The sequence below is a fragment of the Cibotium barometz genome, chromosome 44, assembly GCF_041138505.1.
Source record: "Cibotium barometz isolate CiBa-2024 chromosome 44, ASM4113850v1, whole genome shotgun sequence".
NCBI classification, from domain to species: domain Eukaryota; kingdom Viridiplantae; phylum Streptophyta; class Polypodiopsida; order Cyatheales; family Cibotiaceae; genus Cibotium; species Cibotium barometz.
The window spans coordinates 5,568,275-5,580,138 of NC_141089.1; the positions used below are offsets into that span (position 1 = coordinate 5,568,275).

Here is an 11,864-nt window from a genome sequence, read left to right on the forward strand (position 1 = left end):
TTGCTCTCTCTTGTGTGTGTGTGTTTTCTTACAAGGGACTCAAGCTCTCCCTCTCCCCTAGATTCTCTTTAATGCATATATCTTCCATATCCTCTTGAGCTTGCATAACTACTTAACAATATGTCGCTTAGATGGCTAGAACACACTTTAAGGAAATCAAGGGAGGACAATGGAAGGATTAATGTGAGCAAGAGATGGAATTTGTAAGAGGATGTGATTGGTATGTACATAAATCAAACTAACACAAATAATTAACTTTCTCAATGTACAATTGAAGAACACTGTCTTTAGAAGTTATTTTTTTGTATATGTAATGTAATATCGAAAATATGGAGCACCATGGTCGCATGGACGCCATTTTTGTATGGAGCGAATAAATAAAAAAGAACTTTTGATCGTGGATTAATGGCTAACTTTGTATAAGAGAGTCAAGCTAGTACTAGAGCGACGACTCAAATTAGAATAACATCTTCATGGAATGACCCCCAAATTCAAGTCTTAAGAAGGTGAAGATTTTTTTCATTTTTTTTGCAAGTCCACTTAATTCTCTCATGTCTCGCCAAGGGTTTAGACTACAAGATTGTGTCTACATTCCTTTAGATCTCCATCTTTCCTCCATTACTAAGAAGTCCAAGATCCCCCCTCGAGGGTTGATCAACAATAATGCATCATCTCTATATTACACTCACAAGAAAGTCTTGATTTCAATTATAAGGAGGCAATCGACATTAGCAAGGGGGAATGCTAACACATTCCTAGGGTTAATATATGCTGCCACTAATATCTACACCAATGAGAAAATATGGGTACACCAAAAGGATGTTTGTCAAGCTAGAAGTAGTAGTGTCCATACCTATAACTTAGACGATGCCCTAATAATGGTATCACAAAATATTTATAGTAATTACACTCTAATATTGTGTGGTAGCAAGGTAAGATAAATTCCCTTCTAATGATTTATTTCATGAATGTATTAAGCATTGTATAAATAATAGGCCACTTATGAGCCATGGACACCTGACCTACCACACTTTACATAGGGCCTTGTAGTCAAATTTTCTCATAAATTTGTAAGTATACTCTCCCATTGTGTAATTGAGACTTGCTATTTCCTAAATCTCTTCCTAATCCTCTCCCCATTTACATGATAGTAGTGAACTTGTGTGAGGTGAGAGGAGGGATGAGGTCCCTTAGTTCAACATGGCAATGTGACAATGCTCGTCCTCCTTGCACAGGAAGGAAGCGACATAGCTAACTTCCCAAGGAGGAATTGACTCTTAGAGCTTGGCTTAAGCTCATCATCGGTGGCAACACATGAAATCCCTATGAAAGTAAGTAGAGGTGGAGTGATTCCCTTGTGTCTAAGACTATACACATTTATACTCTAAAAGAGTTTTAAAATGACACCCTCATGAGGGTGTAGCTACATAAAGGATATTTGATATGGCACGTAACAACCTTGATGACACATTGTTTATCAATAAGTGATACGATGGTGTTTTTTCTTAATAAAAGAACAAATGTTTTACTCTTTGCCGCTAGCTTCTAACATATTGTATCTCTAGCTATCCATTGTGCAAAGCTCGCTCCTTGTGTTTGAATCAAAATGCGAAGCTTTCAAGCATGGTTTCTTGACCAAATTGTCCAATATGGGCCTCCTAAACATGAAGTCTCCTCATAAAATTTCATCTCATTTCGACAAAACGTCTTGTCAAGAGCAATCCACACATTTGCTTTTGCTAATCTAGTCTTTCCTCCATTGTTTCGATCATGAACAGCCATATGTAACTTTTTCCATGCTTCACATTTATTTGGTTGTTGTATTAGTAGTTCTCCATTTTCATTTCGTGGTGCAGAGAGAAATTTCTTTGCTTTTGAGCCACCAAAGCAAGGCTTTCATGGTACATTGCCGCTTGCCCCGAACTTTTTTTTATCCTTCTTTATTTCTACATGGCCTCGATATAAACCCATCCCAGATAATACTTCTTCCTCCCTTTTACATGTTTCTTGGGCATCAGAAGCTGGTTACATTTTATAAGCAAAACACACATATTCATAAACCACTTTATCTATGATCCTCACTAGTGCATGCAAAGTGCAAAAATGTACTCTTGTCAAGGGGATGTCAAGAATAGGATCCTACTTAGGATCTACTCGTACCATTTAGCCCCCACAGCAAACAAATTGATCACGTGTAGGACACCCTTCTCTGCCTATTTCTTCCCATTCTTACCTTTCTTTCTAGACCACATACAATATATGCAAGGAAACTCTGCATTTGCTGCATTTGACACACCAAACATGCACTTCAAAGTTTTTAGAACTCCAGCAAGGTGCCATTCCACTTGATACTCACCATAACCTTCCATGTTCAAACTTTCACCATGATTTTGATATTGCACTGTATTAGGTATCTCTGTCAAGTTAAAGAAAATCTTCAAAATCTCATGATCTTCCTTTGGTACTTCAAGTGCAGCAAGCCACCAAATTTCATTCTCAGACTATACACTAAAGTAATCAAGATGACCAGGCAAGATGTTAGGATCCAGTGCTCTATTCATGAGAGTTAGACTAACACGTTCTAACTTCTGACCTTTGATAACCTCACTTTCATCAAGCTTCAAAATAAAATTTAGCTTGCCTCCACATTCTGCAGATATACTGTAAAATTTTACCATTAGAGATTGTAACTTGCATACATCTAATACAAAATTGTTATTTGTGTGCAAGACAAATGGCACTTTCCTTTGACTACTTACATACATGTCTGTGACATAAGTGCATTGGCTCACCAATTAATTGTTCCACCTTACTGTTTAATGATTGTCATGCTTGCACCACATGAACTGGTTTAGAAAGAGGCAATACCCTTTTCTTTTGTAACACTTTTTTAAACCTTGTATCTAAATGTTTGTATATCATGCCATAAGACTGAGAACTTATTCCTACCTTATCACATATTCCCTGCATATTTGATGTGAAGGAATCACTTACCTCTTGTAAGCATTGTATGATAACTTCATCACCAAAACTGACTTAAACTTTGGGCATTGAAGCGCGGACTTCACACCTTTTCAATTCCTTGATTCACTTTATTTTCTAGATTGCTAAACATCTTTTGCATGTTATCATGTTGTGCATAGATCCTTCGCATGTATTGTCCACTTGTCTTTGCCAACATGTTTGGCGTTCACGTTCCTCCCGTGTTGTTGTGGGCCCATAAGTGATAGTCTTCTCTAGCATTGTCTTCATCTTCTTATTTGCTAGCCTATAAATCATTAACCTAGTTAATCAAACTAGCATTTTGCATTACCATTCATGCATAGCATCTTGCAAAACATTGTTCTCTTCTTGTTTTGCCAACAATGATCTATTAAGTTTCATGATCTGTTGTGCAGAAACATGGGCTTGGGTTGCAAGTCTCCAAGTATAACCTTGCATTACCGTCACAAACATACTTGACAAATGATGTTAGTCCTGAGAATTGGGGAGATTGTTGTGTAATAGGATCAAATGGATATATAGACCTATCAACCCAAAGATCTATATGTTTTTTCTCGGCTATTCTGTGTAATTTCATCATCGATGGATTCATCATTGAAACCTCAATTCTCTTGTGCAATGGGGCATACTCTTCATCTAGCTGGAAGTGTATACTTCTCTTCTTAGATCTTCTTGCTTCCTAAAACATCAAAAAACTAGAAACACTTAGATACATCACTATCTCCATTGAGTACAATCAATGCCTACAAGAAAACTTACACAAAATTTCATGATTATTAACACATGTGTAACTTAATACCAACTTTGACACATATTATTATTATTAATCAATAGGGGATCAATAGTAATGCATATATTATTATTATTAACCAATAGTAAAACATATCTTACTATTAACTTTATTATTTACGAATAGTAATGCACATAACCAACAGGAAAACATAACTTATAGAACTCAATTGAACATAACCAACATCAAAGCATTGCTAACCTCCATTTTTGTTCTGTGTTATCCCTTTGTTGCTTCTTTCCTAGCAAGATTAATGAAGAGGAAAATGGTTTGTTGGCTCCAAGAAAATGGTTTGTTGGCTCCAAGAAAATGATACCAAAAAATCAAATCACTCTTCATTCTCTAGCTTTGTAGTGAACAAGTGTAATAGAACGGGAGGGAAATACAAACTCTTTGGAGATGGAGGGAAATACAAAATGTTTGGAGATACAAATTTGAAAGTAAAAGAAGAAATGAGCTATGGAAAGAAGAGATGACCTAAAGAGAAGAAGAAGCTCTATCACAAAAAAAGAAAATTTCGTAATGCAGTATTCTCTAAAATAATAAATCTAAACACATTATTAAAATCTTAAAAAATATCTATTCTCTTCAAATCTCTATAAAAGAACATAAAAATGCACCAGAATGTAGATAAAGCACGGATCTACGTACTTGTAAAAATAAATTATAAAATACAATGTATAAATCAAGATATTGTGTTTTTAAGATAAAATCCTTCTAGAATCACGAAATGATTGTTTCTTCAGCCACATAAATGAATCTGGGCATTTAAGAATGTCATATCTTTTGAGATATTTGAAACCAGCTCAAATTAAAAAATAGTTTTTGAGATATCCGAGTTCTGAACAGGTTTGGTATAAGTCTTGGACAATCAATAAAATAATAAGTGAATCTATTATAAAACTAATATTTTGAGATGTACAAGATTCAAAAAGAGAAGATAGAGGAGCAATATTATAACATTATTTTTGCACTTTTCCTTGATTCATGGAAGAGAGAGAAAGCCCTTAGAGAGTCAATTTGTGAGTCCAAATTTTTTCTAATGTAAACCAAAAGGATGTTTGATCAAGTTATGGAGCCGCGGTGTCCATATCTACAACTTGTAGGCACACATGTAATGGTCTAGCAAAATATTTATAGTAATTTTCACTCTAATATGTTGTGGTAGCAAGACAAGATGAATTCCCTAATGATTTATTTCATGGATGTGTTATGAGATTAAGTATTGTATAAATAATAGGCCACTTGTGAGCCATGGACACCCCACCATGAGGAATACATGAGAGAAATGGTGGAGTTTAGGTACATGAGAGGATATTTGATATAGCACGTAACAACCCTCATGACACATTGTTTATCAACAAGTATGGTTTTACTGTTCGTCACTAGCTTCTAACATATTGTATCTGTAGCTATCCAGTGTGCAAAGCTTGCTCCTTGTGTTTGAATTGAAATGCTAAGCTTTCAAGCACGGTTTCTCCTTGTGAAGGTGGTCTTACAAACTTGAGTGAGCTAGAACTCTAGGACACTAGATACAATGAGGGTGGAGCATTAATTTTTAGAACCCCCCCTTTTACATGTCCACATTGCACATGTGACTTAAGGCCAAATGCCCATGATGATGCTTGGAACAAATGACTCTTCTTAGAGCCTCGATCGAACTCATTCGCACATTTATCACGTTGGAAAGAAAAGGCTATTTGTGGATAAAAGAAATGAGAACTTTTTTTAAAAAGAAATGCACAAATAATTCCTAGTTGATGAGAGGACTCCTCTAAGGGAGGCATGCCCTTTTACAAACACCACACCCCAGAGATGAAGTATCAAAAGGGCATCAAAAACCATTCTCTAGCAAGGAAAATAGTCCTCAAGCGAAGCAACCTTTTCCCAGAAGTACCTCTCTCTCCTTGAAATGACCGGATGTTCAATGTTGCTCCACGTATTCTTGCAGGCCACTCTACATTTGTCGCCTGCAAGCAGTTTTAGAGTACAATATGGCAATTCCAAATAGCGTGCAGGATCGTGTTTCAACGCTCACCATCGACCATCCCTGCACGGCCAAATTGGCCGAGAGCAATATGAAGGGCATTGGTGAGCTCAGAGCTGCTGTCGAAGAAAGCAAAAAGGGGACACGCCCTAGAGCCCACCGTGCAGGCGTGTGTGGTAGAGATTGCATTCTACCCCGTATTGGAAAAGGAGCCACCAGCCGCTGCAGAGAAGAACTGTACAAGTCGACCACTCGCATGCAGCGGAAGTTACCCCAATTTTAATCCCTGCACTCCCCACGGAGCTTGAATTCTCAGCCGTCAACGAGTCTTCTGACTGACTTCGCTCGTCCGCGTGCACACCGTCTGCAAATTAATGGAACGTGGGAGAACGAGATTTCAAAGCGGAGCTGGCGCAAACGTGGGCAAAAGCGCGAGAAGTTGCAAAATATGGCATCGAGCACGCGAAGATTCGTCTCAAACGGAGCGCTCCCTTTTGGCCAGCGCTGCAGTCTCCTGCATGGAGCCCATCAACCCGCCTGCTTGTATAAAAGCCACCCACTGTATGGTGAACAATTAAGCAAGCCCAACTTTCCAAATATCTAAAGAGCGTGTTGGAGAGAGAGAGAGAGCGAGGGAGAGAGGAAGAAGAAGAAGAGGAGGAGGCGGCTTTTAGGGTATCGGAAGAGAGATCAGAGAGAGAGAGAGAGAAGAAGCAGCAGCAGCAGCAGCAGCGGCAGCAGGAGAAGAAGAAGAAGAAGAGGAGGAGGAGGAGGCTTTTAGCGTATTGGGGAGAAGGAAAGAGAGCTTTTCCTGCTTCTTTTGAGCTCACCCACCCTGTAGAACTCTCTCACCCCCATCGCGTGACACTTTAAGTGTTGCTCCCTTTCCCAAGCTGTTGGCTTGCATCATCTCTGTAGGCTTCCTTTTGCCCCCCACCCCCTTTCCTTTAATCGCAAGTTCTCTACCGTCATGAGTGCCCATACTTTAGGCAGCTTCAATCATACCTGCGCCATGAAGAACACCGCCCTGCAAGAGTATACGTACTGCGCGTACGCTCAACATGGCCGCCTGCAGCAGGGTATTGTCACTCACCTCTTTGATTGCAATTCTCATTGGTATTCGGCAAAGCAGCACAACTGTGGCGTGCAAATACAGTATGGTGATCAATTTCGCTCCTCGCATTGTTCGATGCACTGTGCGGCCCACTGCAGTAGTAGCATTGCTGCAAAAGATGGGTGCTCGAGCAGTTCTGTGGATTCTCCACCATCGACAGGCGCGCTACGTAATTGGAGCTGCAATCCTCTTAAAAATAACGATTATAGAGATTATGCGCGGAGGAGGGCGGGGCCTCTGGTTCCAAGAGCTCACGGCATAGGAAATGGCTACGCCGCCCGGCTCGACCAGAGCGCCGCTTGGCTGCAGCCGGCGGGGATGGCGCAGATTACCGTCGGACAAAATCCGGCCGGACACCAACTCAGTGGGAAATCCGCATCCATTAAAAGAAGTCACCCACTGGAGAAGCTAATAGAGCAGGTGAGCTACTCTCACACTACCACAAGATTTCCATGGCTGCTGCTATTATTAATTCATGATCATACGCCGCCATCGCGTCACCTCCGTATGCTAACGTGAAGCTGCCAACTGTGACTGTAATTAGGCTATCTTCAACTGCCGATTTCTTACACTCTTCGCTGTTGTGGGCTCGTTGGCTGGGTCTCTCCTGTGCTTTGTCCAGGTATTATAAGATCTCCGTCAATGCTATGTGATTGCAGCGCGCTTAGTACACTAATTGCTGTGCATGATGATGAAGCTGCCTGAGGGCCTTGGCTAACACCTCTTTCTAATTTTTGACTTTGGCAAGGGCTGCGTTTTTGTCATGGAATCCTTCCTTGAGTATTTCCATGCATCGTTGCAGTGCATTGACACAGGACATGTCATCCTTCTGCTTGTGGAAGCTGTTGGTAAGCTGTCCTTAATCTAATCTACTTGCTAGAGTGCACTGCCTTGTGCTAATTAATGACACTATAAATATCATTAAAACACTATATATTGCCCTTCAATTTCACTACAAATTGAGCAAGATGGCTCATTTCATCAATGTGCAAAAACTGCCTGCTTAATTTAACTCAAAAATTAGCATGATCCTGTTTGTCTAATTAAGTGTCTTAATGACACTGTGCAGATATATATCTAGTGGGAACAGTAATGCTCATATTTGGTATGGGTGTCTATGAGCTATTTGTCAATACTATCGGTTCTCCAAAAGACAATGCTGCTCCAACAAGGAACTACGCAGGGTCTAATTTATTTGGGCTTTTTCGTCTTCAGGTATGCTCTCTGCTGATTATGAACTATTAATCTCTCTAAAAAAGATTAAGCATAAAGTATGCCAGAGAGTTATAAAGCCGTCCATACAGTGTCAATGTGATATTTTATGAGATTTTTACAAATTAGATATGTTAGTGCCATGATCAACAATAGATAATTGCACGTCTGAACCTTAGTTAAACCTTAGATATGTTAGTACTATCAACAATTGATAATTACACGTCTGAACCTTAGTAAAACCCAGATTGATGAATGTAAATTAGTCATAGCTTAGGCAAATTAGTATACCTAGAGGCTCTTTTAGAGTTTGGGACACATATAACCTTGGCAAGCTTTCAACTCTGGCCAGCCATATAATTTGTGGTTATTTGACAATAAAAAGGAAAATTTCACCTTACAATAAGTCTTTTGTGTGTGTTTTTTTTTTTTAAATTTACAGGAGCGGCCTTTATGGTTAGAAATCAGGTCTCTTGATGAGTTGAAGACAAAGCTTGGGCACGTAATTGTGATGATACTTTTAGTGGGGATGTTTGAGAAAAGCAAAAAGGTGCCAATCAGCACAGGTCTAGACTTGTTATGCTTTTCGGCATCAATCTTCATGTCTTCTGGGTGTCTCTTCTTGCTATCCAAGCTAAATAAATCAGCAAACTAGCTATAAGAGCCAAGCTAAATAAATAAATGAGGTGAAATAAATCAGAAAACTAGCTATAAGAGCCACTAATATTGTTGTAACTACTAACTAACTAGATATCTGAAGCAGCAGACTGTATACATGGTGTCAAAAGCTTGAGCTAGCTAACTTCTATAAATATCCTCTTTCTAGAAACACTAGATTTATGGAGATTTTGTTGGCATGGGTAATTTGTAATGAAATCGTTCTTTAGGAATAGTATTGGAATTCTAGAGTTGGGCTTCTTTGTTCTTTACAGTAGGGTAGATAGTATGTGTTGGATATATAGAGTAAGGCTTAATCTTTGTTATTTTAAATAGGGTACACAATACCTACTTTACCTTTTCCAAATTAATTAGTCTTCATATTATGTTTGATTTCCTCTCTCTCTCTCTCTCTCTCTCTCTCTCTCTCTCTCTCAAATTGCTCGTGTGCTGCTAAGCTAAGCTATGACATGCACTTGCACTCCATCAAAATAATTAAGGGAAGGGTGAAATTGGGAAGAATGATCCTTGTATATTAAATCTAAGATACATAAGCAAACATGCACTTAGAGCATAAAATAAAGACACTACTACATGTACCTCCAAATCAAAGTAAAGCCACACAAAATGTGATTTCATTATAAAAAACTGTCACTATAAGAAATTTATATGTTCTTGATCAAGAAAAAGCCAGGACATACATATTCGCATAATCATCTAATCATACTTAGTAATCCAATACTATGATATAGTTTGAAAGGAGCCACATGTGATAACTAAAAAAAATTCCTAACAAATGATAAAGCTGCACTACATACATACAGCAACAACAACAAATACGATAGGGGCAATGGGGGAGATGTTTCTTTCTCATTCTCCACCCTTTTTTTTATATATGTAATTATGAACATATGCAAGCCCAAAAAGAAGAAAGAAAAAGAAGACAAACATTGAGAGTTTTGGAAAAAAAAAAAGGACATAATTATCATTGATCACCTTGCAAATATAGCATATACATATTTTTGAGCTATTCCAGTTCTACAGAAATCTTAGCAACTTCTTTGGTTTTAGCTGCCTTGTTTTGCATCTGCTTCTATATCGTTGATTGTTGTGGTTGACTGTTTGCAATCTTTGGGTTGTAATTGTTTCTATTCTGCTGCCTTGCTTCCTTTTCTTTGCATTGCTTTTGTGCGAGTGGCAGCTGGTGACTGTAATATCTCTCTTACTCATGTATTATATTGACAATGTAAATTAATATGAATTTTCATGGCTTTTGTGCGAGTGGCTGGTGACTGTAATATCCCTCTTACTCAGGTATTATATTGATAATGTAAATTAATATGAATATTTTCATTGCTTTTGTGCGAGTGGCTGGTGACTATAATATCCCTCTTACTCATGTACTATATTGATAATGTAAATTAATATGAATTTCATTCAAGAGAGAAAATGTATAAATTGATGTATTTACATTGAAAAATGTGTAAATCCTTGGTAAAGCCTTATAAATGATTATTTTAATTTCGAAAAAACATCTTTGAGTAGGCATATGCATAGAAAATTAAAAATAGGCCCTACGTCCACGTGCACTTAATAAGGTAAAATTAGGATACGGGAAAATTAACTGAAAAAGATAATAAAAATTAATTAGGCTAATACCAATATCAAATTTAAAAATATTGGGCCTAAAATTTCTTAGATTTCCATGCAAAAAATTAAATTAAATAAGCCTAATGTGTGTGTACACATTAAAATTAATTTATTTAGGCTAAGGATTAAATATCTAAGGTTCAAAAACCATGGTTTAATAAAAAGAAAATATTAGTCAAGGGTTTTTATCCAATGCTTTGTGGTATGGGATGCATGCATCGCTAGTGTAGTGTAGTGCATAAACTACTAGTTCAAATATGAAAGTGAAATCTTGGAAAGAAATGGTGGAGGTTTAGCCCCACAAAATTAAAGGTATACATGATTTTCATGGTGCATATCAATCCCCAACCATCCAATGGGGCTCATACGCATGAAGAGGCTCCTATTAGCCTTGTTCAAGTATATCCCCCCCCCCCCGCGCGGCCCCCGTGGCGCCCTTGATAATGAGAAAAACACAAATTTTTCTAGAGCTCCAGTTGCTAGTGTGTTTCCGTGGTCTCATCATTACATTAAGTACTGTGCATACCGGTGTAAGTATTGGTACACATTTTACTTCAAAATTGACTAATGTACTTTAAAGTTTGGGAAATTCTTGAGATCTACCTTAAAGAGAAACTCATGGGATTTTTGGAGGCTAGGGAGAAGCATAATCACTCTACAGTAAGGCCTAGACACATAAATCAAGCTCATACATTTAAGTGCTTATGACCTCAAAATTTTACTTTTCCTTCAAAATCATTAAGGTTCTTCCCTAGACCTTAGAATTAAATTTTGGATAGATTTTTTCCTAAGATTTAACCTTAGCTTAATATTTCTTGACTAGATCTAGTATTATGGAATAAGCTTTTACGATAACTCGAAAAAATGCTTGTATTATGGAAGAATAATTCTTGTGCACTACAACTTAGAGTGGGTATACATAGATCTATGATTTGCTGCATCGTAACTGTGGTTGTTTGCAGCTATAATATCTCCATGCGCCTATTCTACTTGTAGCATTGATGAGGCTTTATAGGATGATAGCCATATGATTGGCTACAACTTTCTAGTTTTATGAACATCTGTAAATTCAACATCATTTAAGAGATACAAGCTACTCAAAAGTGGGCATTGGTTCAGTTTACAGCTTGCTAGAATATATGAGTTTCCTTCTTATGACTTTGGTGAGCAATCAAGAAGCCATAGATTTAGGTGTAGGTGATTCTATCATGTTACCAAGTGAGTAAAGGTGAACTAGAAAAGATGTGGTAAGAGTTGAACCATAATCTAAGGTCCTATCATGTGCTAAAGGCTATGAAAATGCCTAGTGTAAGTTATGCCTAACTTGAACACCCCCCTTAAGTATAGTAGTGTACTTTCTCTTAACACCAAGCTTCTTTTTTAGCATATTAAATTTGTCATGGTTGAGGGATTTTGTGAAAATGTCTGTAACTTGTTGGTGACTAAAGCAA

At 37.8% G+C, this 11,864-nt stretch overlaps 1 protein-coding gene across 1 annotated transcript; it reads left to right on the top strand.

The window, feature by feature from the left end:
• Positions 1 to 6,233: 6,233 nt before the first annotated feature.
• LOC147612891 (uncharacterized) lies at positions 6,234 to 9,403 on the top strand. Its single transcript, XM_086782003.1, has 5 exons — positions 6,234 to 7,314; positions 7,439 to 7,516; positions 7,643 to 7,742; positions 7,964 to 8,109; positions 8,549 to 9,403. The coding sequence occupies exons 1-5, from the start codon at positions 6,751 to 6,753 to the stop codon at positions 8,759 to 8,761; spliced, it is 1,101 nt and encodes a 366-aa protein (XP_086638129.1). The 5' UTR covers positions 6,234 to 6,750; the 3' UTR covers positions 8,762 to 9,403.
• Positions 9,404 to 11,864: the final 2,461 nt, after the last annotated feature.

Coding starts and splice junctions, on each gene's coding strand:
- LOC147612891 (XM_086782003.1), top strand. CDS start 6,751: ATGAGTGCCCATACTTTAGGCAGCTTCAATCATACCTGCGCCATGAAG. Junction 7,315..7,438: donor TGGAGAAGCTAATAGAGCAG/GTGAGCTACTCT, acceptor GACTGTAATTAG/GCTATCTTCAACTGCCGATT. Junction 7,517..7,642: donor CTCTCCTGTGCTTTGTCCAG/GTATTATAAGAT, acceptor GACTTTGGCAAG/GGCTGCGTTTTTGTCATGGA.